Genomic DNA, 19833 nt, shown 5'->3' with positions numbered 1-19833 from the left:
GCAATCTGATCACTGAGATCATTCTCTCTTCCCCAGTCCCGATTTGGGTGGGTGCCGTTTGGTACTTTCCAGTGGCCTTTGTGATTTATAGCTGTGTCTTCCAAGTTGTGGTCCGGTCCTGCCTGTCCTCTCTCTGCCCTGTGCAGGGTGAAGGGGGAACGGGGTTTGTGCCGAAATCTGGATGGAGCAAGGCAGGGTATGGGACAGGTACCTGCTAGAATTTACCTAAATTACAGATGGGCAGCACAGTATTCATCCAGAGGTAACGAACCCTGGCAGTCATTGGCAGTCGTTAAGCACGTACTTGCTTAATGCAAGTATTTGCACTCTCGGCTGATTTAGGCTGTAATGTTGGTGATTTGTTCCAGCTCTGCTGGTCTACAAATCGGTCATAAAAATGACTTTATTTTTGTTGATGAAACACACTGAGTGTACAGCAAGTAGAGATGGAATCCGGTCACACCATGGTTAAAAATGTAGGTGGTCCTGTTTTCTAGAGGTGTGAAATATTCCATGCCTTCTTTCTAGCCTAGCACTATATCTGGATTTTTTTTCTTGTTTGATTGTTTTGTTTTCTTCCCCGGGGAATGTTTCTAAAGGAAAATCCATACAGTGCAGGAACTACCTTCCCTGGAGTTGTGAAGGTGGTGGCAACGTCCCTCTTTGGGGTTGGAAGGGATGTTTGAGGGCACCCACTGCTCTTGCTCTGGAGTCAGAAAAATAGAAATGAAACCCAGGGAAGTCCTGGCCTAGGGGGTATTTTTCTAATGATACCTTTTATATTACAATAACCCAATAACAAAGGGTTCTAGACAATGCTATGGGTTTAAGGCCTGCACGCGTTTCTAAATTTACAGCTAGGAATGTGTTGCAAAGTTTGAGTAATAAAGTAAAAAAAACACCTTTCAACAACCAGTTAATCCCTAAGGAAAAGGAGTCTGTCAATCTGTCACCGTGTTGTTTCAGTCTTGGGTCTGAAGTCACAATTCTGTGTGTCTATTTGTATTTTTTACTCTCTTGCTCAAGTTCTTTCCTTGGGCCAGAGATTCCAGGTTGGCTGCTGAGGCAGGGGATGAGCTCAGGGGGTGCCTGGAATTCTTCTCCTTGTTGTTTAGAAAATGAAAATACCTGTTTTTTACAGATAAGTTGTATTAACACAGACAAAGTGGACAAGAGCACCCTCTGACCTGGCAGCATTGGGGATTTCGGCCTGTTGTTGTTTTATGCACAAGTGAAAATGAGCTGTTTTCCGTGAACATCCCATTCTGGAGCTGTTGCCAGATCTGAGTGTGGAAAGTTACCCGGTGTCAGCTCAGTGCCGAGGAGGATGGCAAAGTGTGATGGCCTGGGTCTGGTGTCCTCTTTGCTCTTGCTATTCCCATTGCTCTCCATGAGCAGGAATGTAGGGTGGGGCCCAGTTTTATATTTTTTATATTTATTTCAAGGTCAGTGAAATTCAAGGCAGCTTGTGGTACTGATCAGATGGTGCTGGGTATTAATTAATTCTTGGTGTGTTCTGCAAGTGTCCCCAGCGAAGGAGCTGGAGATGTTCTTTGCAGTGTCTGTGAGTGTAGAAGATGCCTAGTCCTTTCAGATAAGTAGATGCTTCCTTAGCAGAATTTTATAGTATATAATAATATTAATAAGCATATTAAAAAATGAACGCAAAACCTACAAAAAAAGCCACCAAAATCTAACACATAGTTCCTTTTACCACCGTTTCCTTTAACATCAGACTTTCTTTTTCTTTCATTACAGCCACTAAATATATTATTCATGAGGTCCCTACCGATGCTAAAGCATCGCTCGCATTGTTGCAGGAACCTCATTGGTGTCACACAGATTTTAAGCCTATGCCCATATCTGATTATCTGTGGAAACAACCTTTCAATGGCTCTTTTTATTGAGTAATTTTTGCTGGTGAGCTCTGAAGGACTAATTTCAGTTTCATGACAATAACAATAAGGTCAACTTGTATTTCTGTGTGCTGCTTTTCACGTAACCAGACGTTCCCCAGCACTGAAACCCTTAGATCGTCAGAAGAGGGGCAGATGTAGGACAGCGTGGGTTGTCATCAGTTGAATGGCCACGTCCCACAGACAGCTCTGGAGCAGCAGCCAGCTGATTTCTGCTGAAACTCCGTGGAGCTGAAGGTTGTTCCTGAACAACAAGATGTTCTCTGCTTTTTATATATATTTTTTTTTTACTTTTAACCAGTTGTGATACATCTCGAGGAGCACTGAGGTTGGTAAAAGGTGCAATATGCATTGAGGGCCACCTAGAAGATGCTGCAGTGCAGTGATTACAGGGCTGCCAGCAATGCAATTGATAATAAATTGATAAAATTCTGATAACCAAGAATTAAGGAGGTTTAATCGGTACTGAAGAAGTAGTGTGAGTAGCTGGACTTGTCGTGATTACAGGGCTGCCAGCAATGCAATTGATAATAAATTGATAAAATTCTGATAACCAAGAATTAAGGAGGTTTAATCGGTACTGAAGAAGTAGTGTGAGTAGCTGGACTTGTCGCAGATGCTTCAGCTCTAATCAAAACTAAGCCCCAGCTGCTGAATTTGCCTAAAATCCCCGGAATAAAGATGGCCTGTGGAGAAGATCTGCAGCACATCTCTGTGCTTTAGTGGAGTCTACCTTCCAGCAGCTGAAAAAGCAGAAGGAACAGATTTACCTGGGTTTCATGAATTCTTTTGAAAATAAGAGGTCAGTCAGACGTGGGTTCAACTTCAGAGTAAATGAAAATTTAATCAGAACTGGCCTGATTGTCCCATAGAAGAAACGAAATGAGTACTGTTCAGTACCGAGGTGTCTTTATACTTTACTTGTATCATTTGGAAATTTTCACAGGTCGTGCTCCAATAAACCTAGTTTTGCTTTTCAACTCAGTTGGAATTCCTGTTTCTTAAGTGCAAAAGAGGCTAATCATAGAGTAGAAAATAATTTGACTTGCTAATACCGGGAGAGAAAACATTTACAGCAACCACAAGTATTTTCAGGATCATGGAGTGTATCGTGCTTATGAAAGCGTGTTTCTGGCGACATGTTTGAGGAAGGAGGGTTGCACTTTTGAGCAGAGGAAACATTTGTAAGCTCTAGCAGGGAGTTCTCTGTATTTCTCAAAAGCTGGAGGGAAAAAATGTTGGCAGAGGAATCAAAATCCTCTTCTTTAGTCAAGTCTGCCACCAGGTTTCTTAGGCATGAACTCAGGAAAATCTTTATTAGGCATAAAAAAAATATATATATATATATATAAAAAAAATAGGAGGAGATGTGTCTTTGACACAGAAGGTGTGTTCTGAGGGTGCAGGAGCCCCGCAGTACATTTACCTTCAGTCTTTTCAGCTATTCTTCCCCGAAGGTTTCTGTTTGGCAGCCAGAACTGTCTGCCATGCTGCAGTGAAAACTGTAATTTTTGTTGGGTGCTGTTCCCCCCCCCCCCATGATTACATCAGGGGTCAGTCATTAACATGCACCGTGGGAGTCCCCGCGTTTCTGCAGGGCCCACAATGGGGCGGTTGTTGGACTTGTTATCATAGTGGGAACTACTGTGCGGTGAAAGCACAGTCATGCTGCCTCATGTTTAATTGAGAGATGGCAAATCTGTTCCCAAAATACTTCAGCTACTTGTATTGTATGACAAATGTGTTTTTCTTTTCCCCTTCATCTGTTACTGTCCCCCCCTCCCCTCTTTTTTTTTTTTTTTTTTAGTATGTGAGATCCGGTTTCACATAGACTTCAAAAACAAACAAAGACAACTCCTTTTGAGCCTCTGGCGATGTGACTGGCTCCATAAGATCAGAGCTCAAATTTACATGGATCTGTATTAGTTCAGGTATGAAGAGTTTCATTTTGCTGATCTTTTGAAGTAAATTCCACATAGCAGCACAAGAAAGGGCTGCCACATCGGATTTGACACCCTCCAACTGTGCCTTATGCCAATGTTTTCGTTGGTTCCTTCCTTACAAAATAGCTCTTTGCCAGTTTTCTGAGGACTCCATCCTTTCTTTCTTTCTTTTCTCTTTTTTTTTTTTTTTTTTTTTTTTTTTTTTTTTTTCCCTTTTTGGATGAAAAAAACCTCCGCTTTCCTTACATATGAATGTTGTAGCTCAGCAATTGACTCCTCTTGGAAAAATCCCCAAACATTATTACCCTCTGAGTCCACAGTTTTCACTCTTAAGATTCCTATCCCCTATGCATTTCAGGCTCTCTGGGAACTGCTTTTTCTTCATCTCCTTTATTTTATTTTATTTTATTTTCTTTTCTTTTATTTTATTTTATTTTATTTTATTTTATTTTATTTTATTTTATTTTATTTTATTTTATTTTATTTTATTTTATTTTATTTTATTTTATTTTATCTTTATTTTATCTTTATTTTATCTTTATCTTTATCTTTATTTTATCTTTATTTTATCTTTATTTTAGCATGTTCAGAACTGGTTGTAACATGCTTCTCAAGCTTATTCTATGTTCATCCTGATGTTTGGCATCGTTGTAGGTGTGCTCTTGTAGGACCTGGTCAGCAGGGATGCCTCTGCACCTCTGGAGGGTGAGACAGGCCACATGCAGAGAATTGCCCTTGAGCACTGTACACCTCTGTATATAACTGTATTCTGTATATATAAGGCTCAGTTCTCAGGTTATTTACCCTGACTTTTTCTTCAGTAAGAGCTGATCTCCTGAAATGCCTGGGTCAGCTGAAAGGTGCTCCACCCTGACTTTTTCTTCAGTAAGAGCTGATCTCCTGAAATGCCTGGGTCAACTGAAAGGTGCTCCCAGATGGTCACCAGTCTGGTGGGAGTGCTTGAGGATTGCTTTGGGTATTGCTTATTTTTTTGATCAAGAGCAGCAGTCTATGCATAATTTTTTGGTTGGTGAAAATTATTTAACATGAAGTTAATAATTAAATCATCTCCATACCAGTTTTACTCCTGTCAGGTAGAATATCCAGAGTCAGGACTGGGAGGCTCAGCTGATTTTTTGGTCTGTTCTGGTCGCCTGCTTGGAGCTGGTTTCCCAAATCAGTTTATTCATCCATCCCGGTGGCTTATCTCTCTTCTTTTGCACCATTCCCTCTGTTAAATCTGACTCTGCATTTCAGTGTGCCTCTTTCAGAGGTTCTGCACTGAGACTTCCTTGCTACAATAATATTTTGGTGCATAAGTAAGCAGTGTTTGCAATTCCTGGAGATGCTTTCCCATGTGACAGATAGGGTATCTTCTGTTTAGTGTTGAAACAAACATCCCTTTTTGCTCTGTGAACTACAGAATTGGAAGGAAATAATAATCCACTCTGAGTTTCAACTAGCAGCTGAAGTTGTGTGCTACAAAGCTGATGGGCCAGCTGATGGGCATACTTGTATTTTTGTTAATTCAGATTAATTTGTGATTAATAACTATGGGTATATTATAGTGTAGCTGCAGCTAACTTTTAGTAAATGCAATTTTATGTGAACCATTTTTGCTTTAGAATATGAATCTTAATTTTCCTACTGATTGGTGTTTTGTAATATTACTTTAACATTTTACCCAGCTTTCTATTACAACTAGAGCTTTCTTGCCAGCTAAGCCCCCTGAAGTAACATAAATTCTGCTTCAGTTTGATATGAGGCATATGAGTATCAGTTCATCACATCTAATTCAAATAGAGTATTCTAATATGCTAATGAGCACTCCAATTAGTGTGGCAAAAACTTTGAAGATTCATAGTAATTACTTTTTTATTTCTGAGTAGCTTTCAGAGAAGATTTCTGACACTTTCTTCTTAATCTCAAACCATTAGAATGAAAATGCTCTTTTTTTTAGTGAGTGAAATTTCATTAATGGGCCTTGTGCACTTGGAAGTTGGAACTATAGATATAAAAAATAATTCAGATCTAGGAAATAGGAGATACAAGAGCATAGTTCTGATAAGTGTGTGTTTAAATAGTTTGTGATGCTTGAGTAACTGTTCACCTAAGTACAGCGTCTGATGTTAAAGTATTATACTTTGTATGATAAAGATTGTAAAGTCTATAAAAGGCCCTGTTTAGGACTAACAATCTGAAGAGGTAAATGCATCCCAAAGATTAGGTCTGTTGTCCCCAGTGGAGTTCCTTTGGAAAATTTCTCCCTGGATTTAGCACTCACTTGGATGATCCTGGAATCCTCTGGCCAGTTCTAATACAGACAGTTCAAAAAAGTTCTTGAAAAAAGCACAGATGGTTCAGTCAGGAGCCCTTAAAGGGCTGAAAGCACACGTTTCAGTGGAAGATATTCTATCCTGTGTAGCTCATTCAAGAGGTTAAGAGGTGACATCCTCCAAAATTGAAAAGGGATTGATGCTGAATGCAGAAGGTAAAAGGAGGCAGATGCTTGTCAGGGAGAGAGGAGACAAAGGGCCTTATAATTCCCCCATTAGCACTTGCCGTGGGACTGTGTGTGGTGTGATGCCAGCCCTTGTCCCTCCCCGTGGGACTGTGTGTGGTGTGATGCCAGCCCTTGTCCCTCCCCGTGGGACTGTGTGGGGTGTGATACCAGCCCTTTTCCCTCGGCAGGAATCACTGCTGGGCAAAGTGTCCTCGTGCCACGTAGGAGCAGACCAGTGGCCCACGGCTTGTTGGCCATTGCTGGAAAATCTTAAAGTAGGGTTGGCTTTTCTTTCTGCCTAAAAGATAAGCTCTGTACCACTTTTTGATCTTGAAGATGGAAATAATTCAGAGGGGTCCTGTGCTCTAGGTGATGCAGGGAGGTCACATGGAATTAGCGGTCATTGTAGAAAAATCCTCTTTTTCTGCCCTTAAAAATCATCCATCGATGAGGTATCAATTTGCAATCAGTTTGTTTGTTTCTGACAGGTCTCTGGGTGGCTGGGCAGGAGCTCTCTGGTCCTCCTCCTCTCTGGGGAGGTCACGGTCCCAGGGTTTCACAGTCAGAAGGCAGACCCCACCTGGAGCTCTGTGTCCAGCTCTGGAGTCCTCAATGTAGAAAGGACATGGACCTGTTGGGTCCAGCAAAGGGCCAGGAAGATGCTCAGAGGGCTGGAGCACCTCTGCTGTGAAGACAGGCTGAGAGGAGCTGGGGTTGTTCAGCCTGGAGAGGAGAAGGCTCCAGGGAGACCTTAGAGCAGCCTTCCAATATCTGAAGGGAGCTCCAGAAGAGCTGGGGAGGGACTCTTTGCCAGGAAGTGCAGTGACAGGACAAGGGGTAACGGTTTTAAATTGGAAGAGGGGAGATTGAGATGAGATCTCAGGAAGAAATTCTTTGCTGTGAGGGTGGTGAGGCACTGGAACAGGTTGCCCAGAGAAGCTGTGGCTGCCCCATCCCTGGAGGTGTTCAAGACCAAGTTGGAGGGGGCTTGGAGCAACCTGGTCTGGTGGGAGGTGTCCCTGCCCAGGGCAGGGGATTGGAACAAGGTGATCTTTAAGGTCCCTTCCAACTCTAACCATTCTATGATGCTATGAGATGCTGCAGTGGGTGAAAGAAACCCCTGCCTTGGGGGAGCTCCAGCGGTGGCATCTGATGTGGGAATGTTGGCAAGTCTCTGCTGGAACTACAGGTCCAGGGACTGGTGGAATCCCACCTGCAGAGCAGGGAACAGCAGGAGAAAGCCCTGAGAGTCCTCACGGCAGGGCTGCCCTGGAAGATTGGCCTCTGCAGTTGATCCACAAATGACTTTGGAGGAAACGTGGCCATTTCTTAGCAGAGCTGCACCCAGCGAGCAGAATTCTGCCGTGAAATCACTGAAATGCGTGTCCGAATGAAGCATTTTGGATTCAGCAGACTATCATTTTCCACTTAGAAGTATTTTTCTGAAAACTTCTTAGTCAACTCCTGTGCTTACAGACTTTTTTCTTATTTAGTTTTCTTTCAGTGCATTCTGATAAACATCTCTCAGATTATTTGCTTTTGGCAAGTGATGGAAGAGGAAGGGAAGTTTGAAGAATATTTTTAGCTTGTCCAAGCCAATATTGCACCAGAAAATAGATGCGTGTTGTTACAGTTTTAATAATGGAATTGACTGGTAATTCTCTGAAGTGTGATAATTTGTTGCTGGAAAATGCAGTTTAAAAATCCTTGCAGGATTAAGGGTGTTGACTTTGGGGGTGGTGATGGTGGTGTTTGTTTTCCCCAAACACGGACACGCTCCTTCCTGTCCTCCAGCCTGATTTGATCCCAGTGTTGTGTGAGCTCAGAGCTGAGCGGTGCTGTCATTACACCAAAGATGCTAAGCATGAAAATTTTGACATGGTATTTCTAACTGGAAGCAGTTGTCAATTCTGGCTAGTTATGTTAACTCCTCCCACTTAAAATTTTGCCTTTATTCTGCATACATCCTGCTCAAATCTTCTTCTGCGGGTTGGCTTTTTTTTTCCTGTGACCTTATACAAGTGAAAAAGTTGAGGCATAGAAAAACCAGCTGCATTTCTGCTGATGCTTTTGTGGAAAGTCCACACAAATCATTGTTTTGAAAAAAGAAATAGCGCCTCGCCTCCAAAATTCTTGCATCCTGAATGGTATGAAATTGAATAAACATTCTGACCCTCTGTTTTTAAGTAGTTGTGGTTTTTTTTTTTAAAGAATAATGTTAAGATCCTACTTGGGTTAATCCGTTTCTGTCTGGGTGATGAGATGTTGTGTGGAGCAGAGGAAAGCGCACAGCTTTTCCCTGGCTTTCTCTCTGGCTATTGCAGACCAGATCCCCATCCTGTGGAGGTCAGTGAAAAAATACCTATGCTGGGATTGAGGGTGTAGCTTTAGATGCTCACTGCTTAAGCACGTAGGACATGTTAGTCTTAAAGCAGTGTTACAAACTAGGGATGCTTTTGTTGGACCCGACCAGGGATGCTGCTGAGATGCAGCTGGAAGGTGACATCAGCCACGGCTTCTCTTGGGTGATGCGTTGAACCCGAGAACCCCAAATACCAGGCAAACAGCCCTTGCCAAGCTTTTACCTTTCTCTTTTATTTCCTCTACAAAATATACCGAGCCAGTTAAAACAATAAATGGTTCTAGGGAACTTCGAGCACCTCTTCTGTGTTTTCTTTCCTCTTTCTGCTGTTGAAAGGCAACAGCTACGCTAACCCCGACCCAGGGTACGGTGACAGGTCTGCGATTAGCTCCCATCTTCTCCTCCTGCAGTAGCCAGGAGGAGAATATTGTGTGCACAATATCCTAAATATTGTGCAGCCACTATGAATATTCTTAACCTCAGCTCTACCTGAGTTCTGTAGGTGAGGATTACCTTTTTTTTTTTTTCCTGCCGCTACTTCTATCCTTAAAGCATGCGAACTGGGCTTAATGAAACTTTGTCCCAAGAAGAGATTAACTAATGTTCACGTGAGTATTTCAGTGTGTTTTGTTCTGCTGTTTCCCCTTTTAGGTGACAGCGAGATTGTAAATAATATGTACGAGACCGACCCTGATCTCCTTGCTGGCGAAAGTGCAGAGGAGGAAACAGAGGACAGTATTATGTCCCCCATTCCTGTCGGACCTCCATCACCCTTTCCCACCAGTGAGGACTTCACTCCCAAGGAGGGCTCACCTTATGAAGCTCCCGTCTACATTCCTGATGACATTCCAATCCCACCAGATTTTGAACTCAGAGAATCTTCGATTCCAGGGGCAGGGCTAGGGATTTGGGCCAAAAAGAAGATTGAAGTTGGGGAAAGATTTGGACCCTATATGACAGTACAGAGGAGCACATTAAAGGAGACAAACTTTGGATGGGAGGTAAGCGTGCGGAATGGGACAATCACATTCATTTGTCTTCTGTGCAAACTGTTCATAAAGCTCCACCAAGTCCTGACCAGCCTGGGGACAGGAGGATTGACTTTGCTAATGCCTTATTTCCCTGCGTTATTTGCATCCCCCATTACATACAGTATTTAAAAAGCAGCAGAAACCCCTTTTTAAGAGAGCTTCTTGGGCTACAAATCCTGCTCTGGCACCGTTTTGGGAGGTTGATTTTAAATGATGTTGGGTCACTTCTTAAAGTGCTTGTCATTTTCAAATTGTGTTCAGAACTTGTCACAATGGAAGGAATCTGATGAGTCGCATCATGTTTTGTAGTTGGGTGTGTTACCTTTGACTTGCAGTCCATGTTAGCGGTGCAGGCATTATTAACTGCTCAGAGAAAAATAGCGTGTACCCATTAACACCCTCGATGTTCTTGAGTTCTTGTTCTGCAGCAAAGATAAAGAAATGTGAAAGTCATTCTTCCCTAAGAGCGAAACGAAACCCCAGTCTTCGATAGAAAAACCAGTCGTAGAACTCACCTCTTTCTCCCTGCTTTTCTGGGATTGTCCCAGAAATCATCTTAGTCTCTTGTGCTCCAAATCTTGATTTGGAAATATCCATTCCGCTTTTCTGGGATTGTCCCAGAAATCATCTGAGTCTCTTGTGCTCCTGTTTTCTTGATTTGGAAATATCCATTTCCCTAAGAATTGTCATAAATTATATATAGTAGGTTCTGTGAAGAGTGAAATATAGTCTGGGATTTATGCTCTGTGCCCACAGTCCCATCCCAGTGCATCCAGTGTCCATTGCCTGATATATAACTGCTTCTCTCCTGTAGCCCTAATGCCCACCCAGCCCCACAGTATCCCTGCCACACACCGATCGGATCGGCTGGCTTCTGTCTTGAGGAGATGGCCAGTCCAGGGGGGTTTTGCTGGCCAGGGCTCCCGTGCTGTTTGAGAGCCTTGCCCTGTCCCTCAAAATAGGTTCAACCTGAATTTTACCTCCTTTTTCCCTCGGGCGAAGCAGTAACTTGGCTTTTTTTTTTCCCCCGTCAGCCACTACACTCTGGATTGTGAAGCCTGATAAATCAATGAACAGTTGGATTTTGTATTTCCAGATGTTTTTGTTTACTTTTTTTTAGTGTGTCGAAAGCGCAGGAAAAAGCAAAAACTGCTTGCTATAAAAACAAAAACTCAATCATGTTTTGTTGTTCTGCAGTAGGAAATGTCTGAAGAGCTAAAATCAGAGTTTGGGTGAATGAGTCGAGAGTTTCCTTTTCTCTCTCTCCTAAGGCAGGAGAAGGGAAATTCAGCTGAGAGTTTTGGTTCCCTCTCCCCCCGCCGATGGCATTCCTCAGCTCATCTCTGTGTTGGCTGCTCTTCTTGTGAATATCATTACAGAATATTTGATTAGTTTTACTGTATTAGCTACAAAGCATGGATTTTTTTTTTTTTTTTTTTTTTGGAAAAACCCACTCTGCTAATATACTGGAAATACTGGTCTGTTTTGGGGAGGCTGCAGGAGTGAGGCAGCTTGAGATCACCTAATGTAATGGTCACATTAAGGTTCCTCTGAAACAAAGCACAATTTTCCTCTAGGAATATGCGATATTGATTATTTGTAGGCTGCAGTGTGGAAATGGCTCCTACAGAAAGATGAATTCTCTTTTTCTGAACCTAGTGTATATAGGTGGCATTTGGTGGTGGGTTTTTTAATTTAATTTTATTTTAAAGACTGCTTCTTTTTTTTTTTTTTTGGAACAAAGTGCCATCCCCCTTGGCTGCTAGAAGTAGAGCAGTGCAAGTCTTTTTTTCCTATGACCTTGGCCAAACTTTGTCCTTGTGTTTTATATTTCTGATAAAAGTTTGTATTTACATTCATGTTTTTAAGGAATGTTCCCTATACCCATTCTTCACTGAAAGTCAGGCCTGATATAAGCCCTATCTATTAACTTCAGTCTACGTTGACTTTGTGATACTATTTATTTTTGTAACGTAATTGAACAAACTTTCTTTCCCTGTGGTGCTCTCCCATTTCAGTGGTGTTCTTTTGTTCTGAGATTTGGCAGGTACATTTCATACCTGAAAGGAAGGACTATTTGTCCTCCATCAGGTGTCCTCACACACTGTTCTGCACCCACCCTAACTCTATCTCTCTTGACCTTGCTTGGACTTTGCAGACATCTCTTGAGGTTTTCCGCTTCCCGGTACATTTAAAGAAAGTTCAGAAATCTGGTTTTTAGTCACTTGGTGCCTTCATGATTTCTCTTGGGGACAACATACCCAAATACTGTCATGTGCTAAACAGGAATTCATGTCATAAATGCTATCTCTGTCTGTTGTTTTCCGAGCTGGTTCCTTTGAGTATAGGGTTGGAAAAGCCTTAAAAAGATATTCTAGGCAGCTTTACGTGATGTTACTTGGGCTAGAAAATTGTAACTTGGGACATATTTGCACCCTCTGTTAATAAAATTGAGTAGGCAGCAAAAGAAAAAAAAGGGAGGAGTTTGTTGTCACCCTGCACCTTGTTGACCAGACCTTTGCTTCTGTGTGTTAGTTCTTAAAATAGTGATAAATCTCACAAATCTAGTTTTTGTAGTGGACTGAGAAGTGATCCTTATGTAGCCTGACTTTAATTTATGACAATACTTCTCTGTAACTTGGTGTTTGGACTGGCAGTGACTTGGAAGTTGAATGCCGTGCCTTTTCCTTTTTTCAAATATAATTTTAATAGTGTTTCTGCCTTTTGCACAGAAAGGGCCTGCCCTTCATCACAGGAAATTTGTTGTCAGACTTTGACTAAACCCAGAGTCCCACTAGAAGGGGCAATATCCAGGGATGCTTTGCATCCCCATGTGAAGTGGGCACTCATGAGCCCACCTTGGCTGGGTTAAAGATGTTGATGATGATGTGTAGGACACATCTTTGTGCTTAAAAATGCGTATCTGGCTTCTGAGCACGGTCAGTTTGCAAATTTCTTAATAAGCAATTTCTTAACGGGCCCCGATCTGCTGTAGGTGGCATAAAGGATGAGATGGGGCTGGGGAGGCTGCAGCAGAGTCTTTGTCTGTGGGTGTGTGGGGAGGCGAGTTCCTGTTGCTGGTCTGTGGGTTTGCTTCCTTCAGCTTAAGCATGCCAATTCACTATATTAAAATATAATATGAATTTTATGATCCTTTCATGTGTACTTCACAATTAAGATCTGTTTCTTCTGATTTCTATCATTAAAAATATCCATTCTGGGGGGCTGAGAAATGTGCTATTAAGGGCTTTGATTTGGAAGTGGATCTCTCTCTGCTGTCCAAGGCATTGACAGTGCAGAAGTAGCTTTCTCTTTTCAAACTTTAATGAGACCAGGTGTGTGAAAATTAAAACGACACAAAAAAGTTACCTGTATTTCTTCGAAGTCCTCAAGAAACACGGGCTCCTGTTTGGGGGTCGGGGCCAGCTCCTTTTTGATGGAAACCTCTGGGTCTCTGGCCCCAGACCTGGCTCTGCTGTAAAACATCTCCCTCCAGGAGGGAGAAGAAGAATGCTGTTTGCTGAAACTTTAGGCTTTACTCATTACTTCCCCTAATAGCCTAAAACATCATAGGGAGCACAGAATGCTGTGTCTTACTTGCTGTATCTCGGAAAAAAATATATGCAATTTTTTTTGTTTGTTTTTGTTAATTATAGAGGTTTTTCCTTTGAGCCAGAGAGGAGGGACTGGGTTAATCCTGGGTGGATACACGTCCTTCTGCAACAGCAGCAACTCTTCACTATCTTGCTGCTTTAGATGTTTTTCCTCCAACATTTGCTTTGTGGATTATGTTTTGAAAAATATTCTTTAAATTAAGCCACACCTATTGTTCAAGGGCTTTTTTAACACGGGATGGCAGTGAGTGATTCATGCTCATTTCATAAAAATAAATGAGATGTGTTGGGCTTCCGGCCCCCACCCCCTCCCAGGGATGATTCAGTAAGTGCTTGTATAGGATGGTGCCGTGTGTTCCCTCCGTGCCTCACTCCCTGACACTGCAGTGCTGATCCTGTTTACCTTTTTTTTTTTTGCCTTAAAAGACACCACCCAAACTAAAAGCCTTGTGATTATTTAGTGTGACGTGATTGCATTTCTGCTCTGCTCTCCTGATCCTATTACTTCCTTGCCTGCTGACACAGAACATACCATTCAGAGTACCCCAAATAAATCACAGCATGTTTTCCCTTTATTGCCTCTGGGACCTTAAAAAAAAAAAAAAAACACAACAAAAAAAGCCCAAAAAATCGCATGATGATTTGGATCGCTGTTGAGTAAATAATCATATTTATCATAGCACTGTTTCTTTTGCTAATTAAGAGAAGAATGGGAACCACATCTGGGAGGGAAATTCAGCAACTGAATTCTAGGGAATTTGGAAGCAACCAGATATGCTTTTGGCTCAGTTTGCTTCACAGGGTAAATACCATTAATAAAATACAGTTATTAGTTCCTTTGTTTTAATTTATATTTTAAGAGCGGTTATTTGCTGAAACACAAGAGAATTCTCTTACACTAAAGTGTAAGAGCCAGGCAGCTTTTTTACATATGGAAAATAAGTGCTTTCATTTAATACTTTAGGGTGAAGATAGGAGCTCTCCCGTGAAAGACAAATAACTGTGGAAAAAATCAGAGCCGGGAGCTAAGGATGCAGCGAGCATTCCTGGCCTCACGTCTGTGCCAGTGGAAAACTCTGCTGGTTTTCGAGCGTGCTTTATAGTGTCAGTGATTCACAGCAGCTCAGCCTCCCTCTTCCCACAAAACAGAATATTTACATTTTGGTGCGGGGCTCTTTTTTGTTTATTTTGCTTGTTTGTTTGCTAGAAATACTCCTCAGTGCTGAGGGAAATTTACTTCACGCGACTGGCCCTGATGGCTGAGAGGAGAACGATATTGTATTTCCTTGAGTCTTAAAAATATTGAATTAGGAAGGAGACTCTGAGCATTCTTTTAACTGCGAAGGTTTTGTCATGCTTCCCAGTTAAAAGAACATTGTCAAACCAGGACAAACATACAGCCCAAATTCCCTCATTTCACTTTAAAAGCTGATACGGTTTGTTAAAGCAGCATGTTCTTGTCTGTCCTGTTCCTTAACAAAAGATGCTAAAAGAGGTACAAGATCTTTAAATCAGCAAAGAAACCCCCAAATGTGTTTGCTCTCATCTCTTGCTCTAATGTTGCTTCAGCTTTTAGACTGAAAGGACGTGATGGCATTTCCTTGTCGTTTTTCTCCCCTTGTCTTCTGATTCATTCATTTTCTCTTTGGCTTTCCCTTTCCCTTTGGCTTGAGGATGACGTTACCCAAACAGCCTCTATCGCTCGGGGAGAACGAGCTCAGGAATTGCTGTTTTCAAACCCACATCTAAAGCTCTTGCAGGGACTGAGCAGGCTCAGAAGTTGCTGAAGGAGGGTGTTTGTGCCCTCCATGGGGGGGGTGTTCCCTACACATTGCCCCCGCAAGGGTTACTTCACAAATTCTCAACGTTTTGTTGGGCTGGAGTAATTCTGAAAAAGAAAGAATCTATGGGTTCAGAAGGTAAATAGAACTTAAGAGCACTTGGGAACTTCCCAGATACACCATTGACCGCTGGTAGTTGCTAATTGGTATCTGTAGGTAGAAAAAAGAAAGAATCTATGGGTTCAGAAGGTAAACAGAACATAAGAGCACTTGGGAACTTCCCAGATACGCCCTTGGCCACTGGTACTTGCTAACCGGCATCCGTAGGTAGAAAATATATATATACACACACACACATGCATTCTAAAACTGCAAATAAACTTTTGCTTTAGACTGAAACCTGGCACTTAAGTGAAAATATTTAATCTCAGCATTCAGAACTGATTGAACTCTTGATATTCTAAATCCTGTGTAATTTTGGGCCAATAAAGTTGCTCAACTTTGTACGTGCTGGATACAGTCCCCCTTCCAGAGAACAACTCTGGTGAGAGCATCAACGCTTTAATCTTCTCCAGAGCCTTTGTTCTGGTGTTGGGAGACCATCACAAGGAAGGTGAAGAGTCAGCTTCCAGCTCCTGTCCATGGTTGGACTGTTTCCTGTGCCCAGTGTTAAAATCACCCCAGTAGGCACATGCTCCTGGCTTCTGGTTCAGAAAAAGAAGCGACAAAGTGGGGATGGTTGTGTCTGTTGGGGGGGTTAATTTATTAATTTCAACCCGGGATAAAAATGAAAAATGCACCTTATGACATCCCAGTGAAATGTCTGAAATTTGTACCATTTTTTGATGTTTCACCAAATGCTTCAATGTCAGGGTTAAAAGAGTAAGTCTTTTTTAGGCCCAAGAATGCCAAGATGTCTTGCTCTATCTTAGGCACTTCTCTAAAACATGGGTATATAAGGAATTAAGGGAAAAAAAGAAGAGACAGGGGAAGGGAATGACTAAGAATACCTCCTGATATTTCTCCTTTATTTCCATAAGGGGTAATAACTCATGAGCAATCCGGCAGAGGGCACTTTCTTTAAATAGAACATTCTGATTCACAAGCAGAAAAAGGAAATAAATATTTTCTTTTCGTCTTCGAGAGAGACATCCATGAATACCAGCTTCTGAAACAGTATTTTATCATCCACACTTAAAAAAAAAAAAAGAAAGGAGAGAAAGAAAAAAAGGAGGAAGAGAAAATCCCACGAAAAGCTCAGCGGTGACCACAGGGTTTGAAAAATAGCTCTTTTCGTTGTCAAAAGCCTTGCAGAATACAGGGCATTACTTCTTCCTCTGGAATGTTATCCTACATACACATCCAACCTTTATTTTGTGCGTTCCCAGAAAAAGCCTGGCTGATGGGGCACTGGAACACAGTAGGCTTTTGTAAAGGAAATGATCAATAAGTTAGAGTTAAACCATAAATATACGCGGGACTTGAAAGGAGGCATCGCTCTGTGGACTCTGGGATGCAATTTTGGGAGGTGGAAGCGACGCAAAATAACTTGCTTTGCAGTTTTTGGGCTGTTTCTCCGTGGGGATCAGGGGTGTTTGCTGTTTGAGGGGACAGTCCCCATGCTGCTCACTGGTGGACGGTGTGTGTGTGATGGTAGGGCATCGAGGGCTCCAGTGTGAGCTCCTGATGTGGGAATGGACCCCAATTCTCCAGGGAAGCTGGGAACTGCCTGCTGGGGTCTGAGTGGTGGCACCTTTCCTACGGGCACTCACTTGTACTGTCCCTGCTCTGCTGGGACCCTGACCGGGTGGATGTTTTAGGTGTTCACCCACTTATTATTATATTCACCCACTCCTTTTTCCATGTAGCTTATCCCTATCCCCTGCTTTCCAGTATCCTTGTGCTAAGACGTTAGAGAAAGCCATTACTCCACTTTGAGTCCAGGCATAAATCCTTCAAACTGTGTTTAGACTCCAAAGGTTTGTGAATGAACAAACCTTTCGGGGCACCTCGTTTGAGTTCCTGGTGAATCATGGAGCCTGAAGGGTTTAAATTAAATTTCTATACCTGAATCTTTACCATACAAGAAGTAACAACAGTGAATTTTCCAGAGTGAGATGTTACCTTCATTACTTTTAGAGAAAGGGGAAATCAAATTCTCTGCATAATTTGGCACCGGCTTCCTCTTCCCATGGCAAATATGGAGCAGCACCACGGAGCTGGGGAACTGCTAAATGTAGAAACTCTTACTTTGTGGGATTTAGCACTTTGCACGTTTTGGCACTTTGATTGCTTCTTATTTGGCTCTGGAAATGTAAGGGAGTTATGTTGTTGTACATTGAGGTGAAATGGAAGGTCGGGGCTATCGCTCTTCCTGAAGTGGTGGGACAACGGCGGATCCTTGTTCTTCAGGTTTTAACATACCATTTAATTATTCATCCTTTCCTCCTTTTGTGCATTGCATCACAGTGACATACTGGGACCAGGACAAAATGAGACGGTCCTTGTTCTGAAAGTTCATGGCTGTGAAGAACAGGGGCTGTGTGTCCGTGGGAGGCGTGAAGCAGAGTTTGAGTCATGCTTAGAAACATGAATGGAAGAAGCATGTCTGTGGGAGGAGGTCTGGTGCTCAGAGAAGGTGGAGAATGGGCCAGCTGGGCTGGAAGGAGCATTTCCGTGCACAGGGGCTGTCTTTGGAAATTTTATTACTAGTGGTGTGCTTTGTTTCTGGAGCTGTGACTCAGGGCAGCTGCTTTGCGAAGCGTCCTCCCTAAATGCCCACCTTGACTCATTTCTGCATCTCTCTTGGTTTCCTGGTTCTCCTCGTCCTCTCTGGAAGCAAAGAGATAACGAGATCCTCGGCGGCGCGGGCCGAGGTGGAGGTTGGGTGGTGGTGAGGTGGGGTTCCAGACGGGTGACAGTCTGCTGGGACCGTGGGATGTGTTTGCCTTCATCAGAGACATGCACGTTCAAGTGGGGTGTGTAAATAAAGGAGAGGCATCTCTGCCGCGAGGGCACCGCGCTGTGTACACACCGGGAGGCACGGGCTGCAGGGCGCTTCGTCACAACTTGCCATCACCGACTCCCTTTGCCCCAGAAATGCACGAAATGCACTTAAAAAAAAAAAAGAAAAAGTGCTTTTTCCATAGGAGCTTTCTCACCCGGCTGTCCCCCTCATGCATGCTCTTTAGTGGGGCTTAGTTAGGCTGCTCCTGGTGGCCTGTTGCTGGTGGGGTAAATCACAGTGTGTCCTGGGAGCAGCGTGATGTCTGGTCAGTGATGGGTGTTCATTGGGTATTACTGAGCCAGCAGTGTGCCCAGGTGGCCAAGAAGGCCAACGGCATCCTGGCCATGGCCAGCAGGAGTAGGGAAGTGATGGTTGGACCAGATGATCTTAAAAGTCCCTTCCAACCCAGACAATTCTATGATTCCATGGTGGTGCCTCTGGACTGGGCACTGGTGAGGCCTCACCTTGAGGGCTGTGGTCAGTTCTGGGCCCCTCACTACAAGAAGGACATTGAGCTGCTGGAGCGTGTCCAGAGGGGAGCCACCAAGCTGGTGAGGGGTCTGGAGAACAAGTCACACGAGGAGAGGCTGAGGGAACTGGGCATGTTGAGTTTGGAGGAGGCTGAGGGGAGATCTCATTGCCCTCTCCAACTCCCTGAAAGGAGGGTGTAGAGAGGTGGGAGTTGGCCTCTTCTCCCAAGGGAATAAGGACAGGAGCAGAGGAAATGGTCTGAAGTTGGGGCAGGGGAGGTTGAGATTAGATCTTAGGAAGAATGACTTTACTGGGAGAGTGGTCAGGCCCTGGAACAGCCTGCCCAGGGAGGTGGTGGAGTCACCATCCCTGGAGGTATTTAAGAATCATGTGGATGTGATTCAGGGCATGCTCTAGTGCCCAAGATTGTTGGTTTCTGTTAGTGTCTGTTTGTGGGGGGGTTTTTTGTTTGTTTGCTTTTTGTGATTGGGCTCATGATCTCAAAGGTCCCTTCCAACATGAAGATTCAGTGATGGGTAGTTCTGGACCCTGATCTCTCAGAGTCACCTTTGTGTTTAATGCACTCCATAACCCTTCTGGAACAGAAAGCCCGGCGTTCAGCCCGCTCCTGCCTGTGTTTGTAGCGAGGCCGTTTGTTCCTCACAACAGAAATGTGTATTTTCTTCCTTTTGATCTGATTAGCGAGCAGTATGTTCCTTCGCCTCCAGATAATGCCCGGGCAAGTCGTTGCTTTAATTGTACATCTTATTGTGTCATCCCTGTTCAATCATGTTCAAAAATACCTACATCTCACCCTTGTCCCCCACCTCCCTTTTCCCATTTAGATCTCACTGAAGTCCATTCTACCTTATCAGCACAGTAATTTCATGAGCAGAGCTAGGATTTCTGCCGTTTAGGCCCCGGCCATTGTCTGTCGCAGCTGCAGTCAAGATAAACCCTCACCCAGAACAAAGTTGGAATGACCTTTTACAAGCAGAATCTGCCTTGTTTCCCTCCAGACTAATTTATCAGCCTTCATTTCAGCCCAGTCTCTCAGCAGAGGCCTGAAAGAACATTACAGAGAGCATGAATGAACAGGGGGATTAAGATGCTTGGCTAGTCCCTCTTTTTCATCAGACACCTTCTGGATTTACGGAGATGTAAGCTGTAAATGACCGTAAGTGGTGAACTGCCTTCAACTTGGA

At 43.2% G+C, this 19833-nt stretch overlaps 1 protein-coding gene across 1 annotated transcript in view; it reads left to right on the top strand.

The window, feature by feature from the left end:
* PRDM16 (PR domain containing 16) overlaps positions 1–19833 on the top strand; it is a 408246-nt gene that overhangs the window by 139656 nt on the left and 248757 nt on the right. Inside the window, exon 2 of the mRNA XM_014943939.1 lies at positions 9376–9725. Coding sequence (XP_014799425.1) covers positions 9376–9725 — 350 coding nt within the window. The remainder of the gene's footprint in view (positions 1–9375; positions 9726–19833) is intronic.

This window comes from Calidris pugnax, unplaced genomic scaffold, assembly GCF_001431845.1.
Source record: "Calidris pugnax isolate Ruff unplaced genomic scaffold, ASM143184v1 scaffold129, whole genome shotgun sequence".
Lineage (NCBI taxonomy): Eukaryota > Metazoa > Chordata > Aves > Charadriiformes > Scolopacidae > Calidris > Calidris pugnax.
The sequence above is the reverse complement of the archived record's forward strand: the minus strand, read 5'-3'. Positions and strand labels throughout refer to the sequence as shown.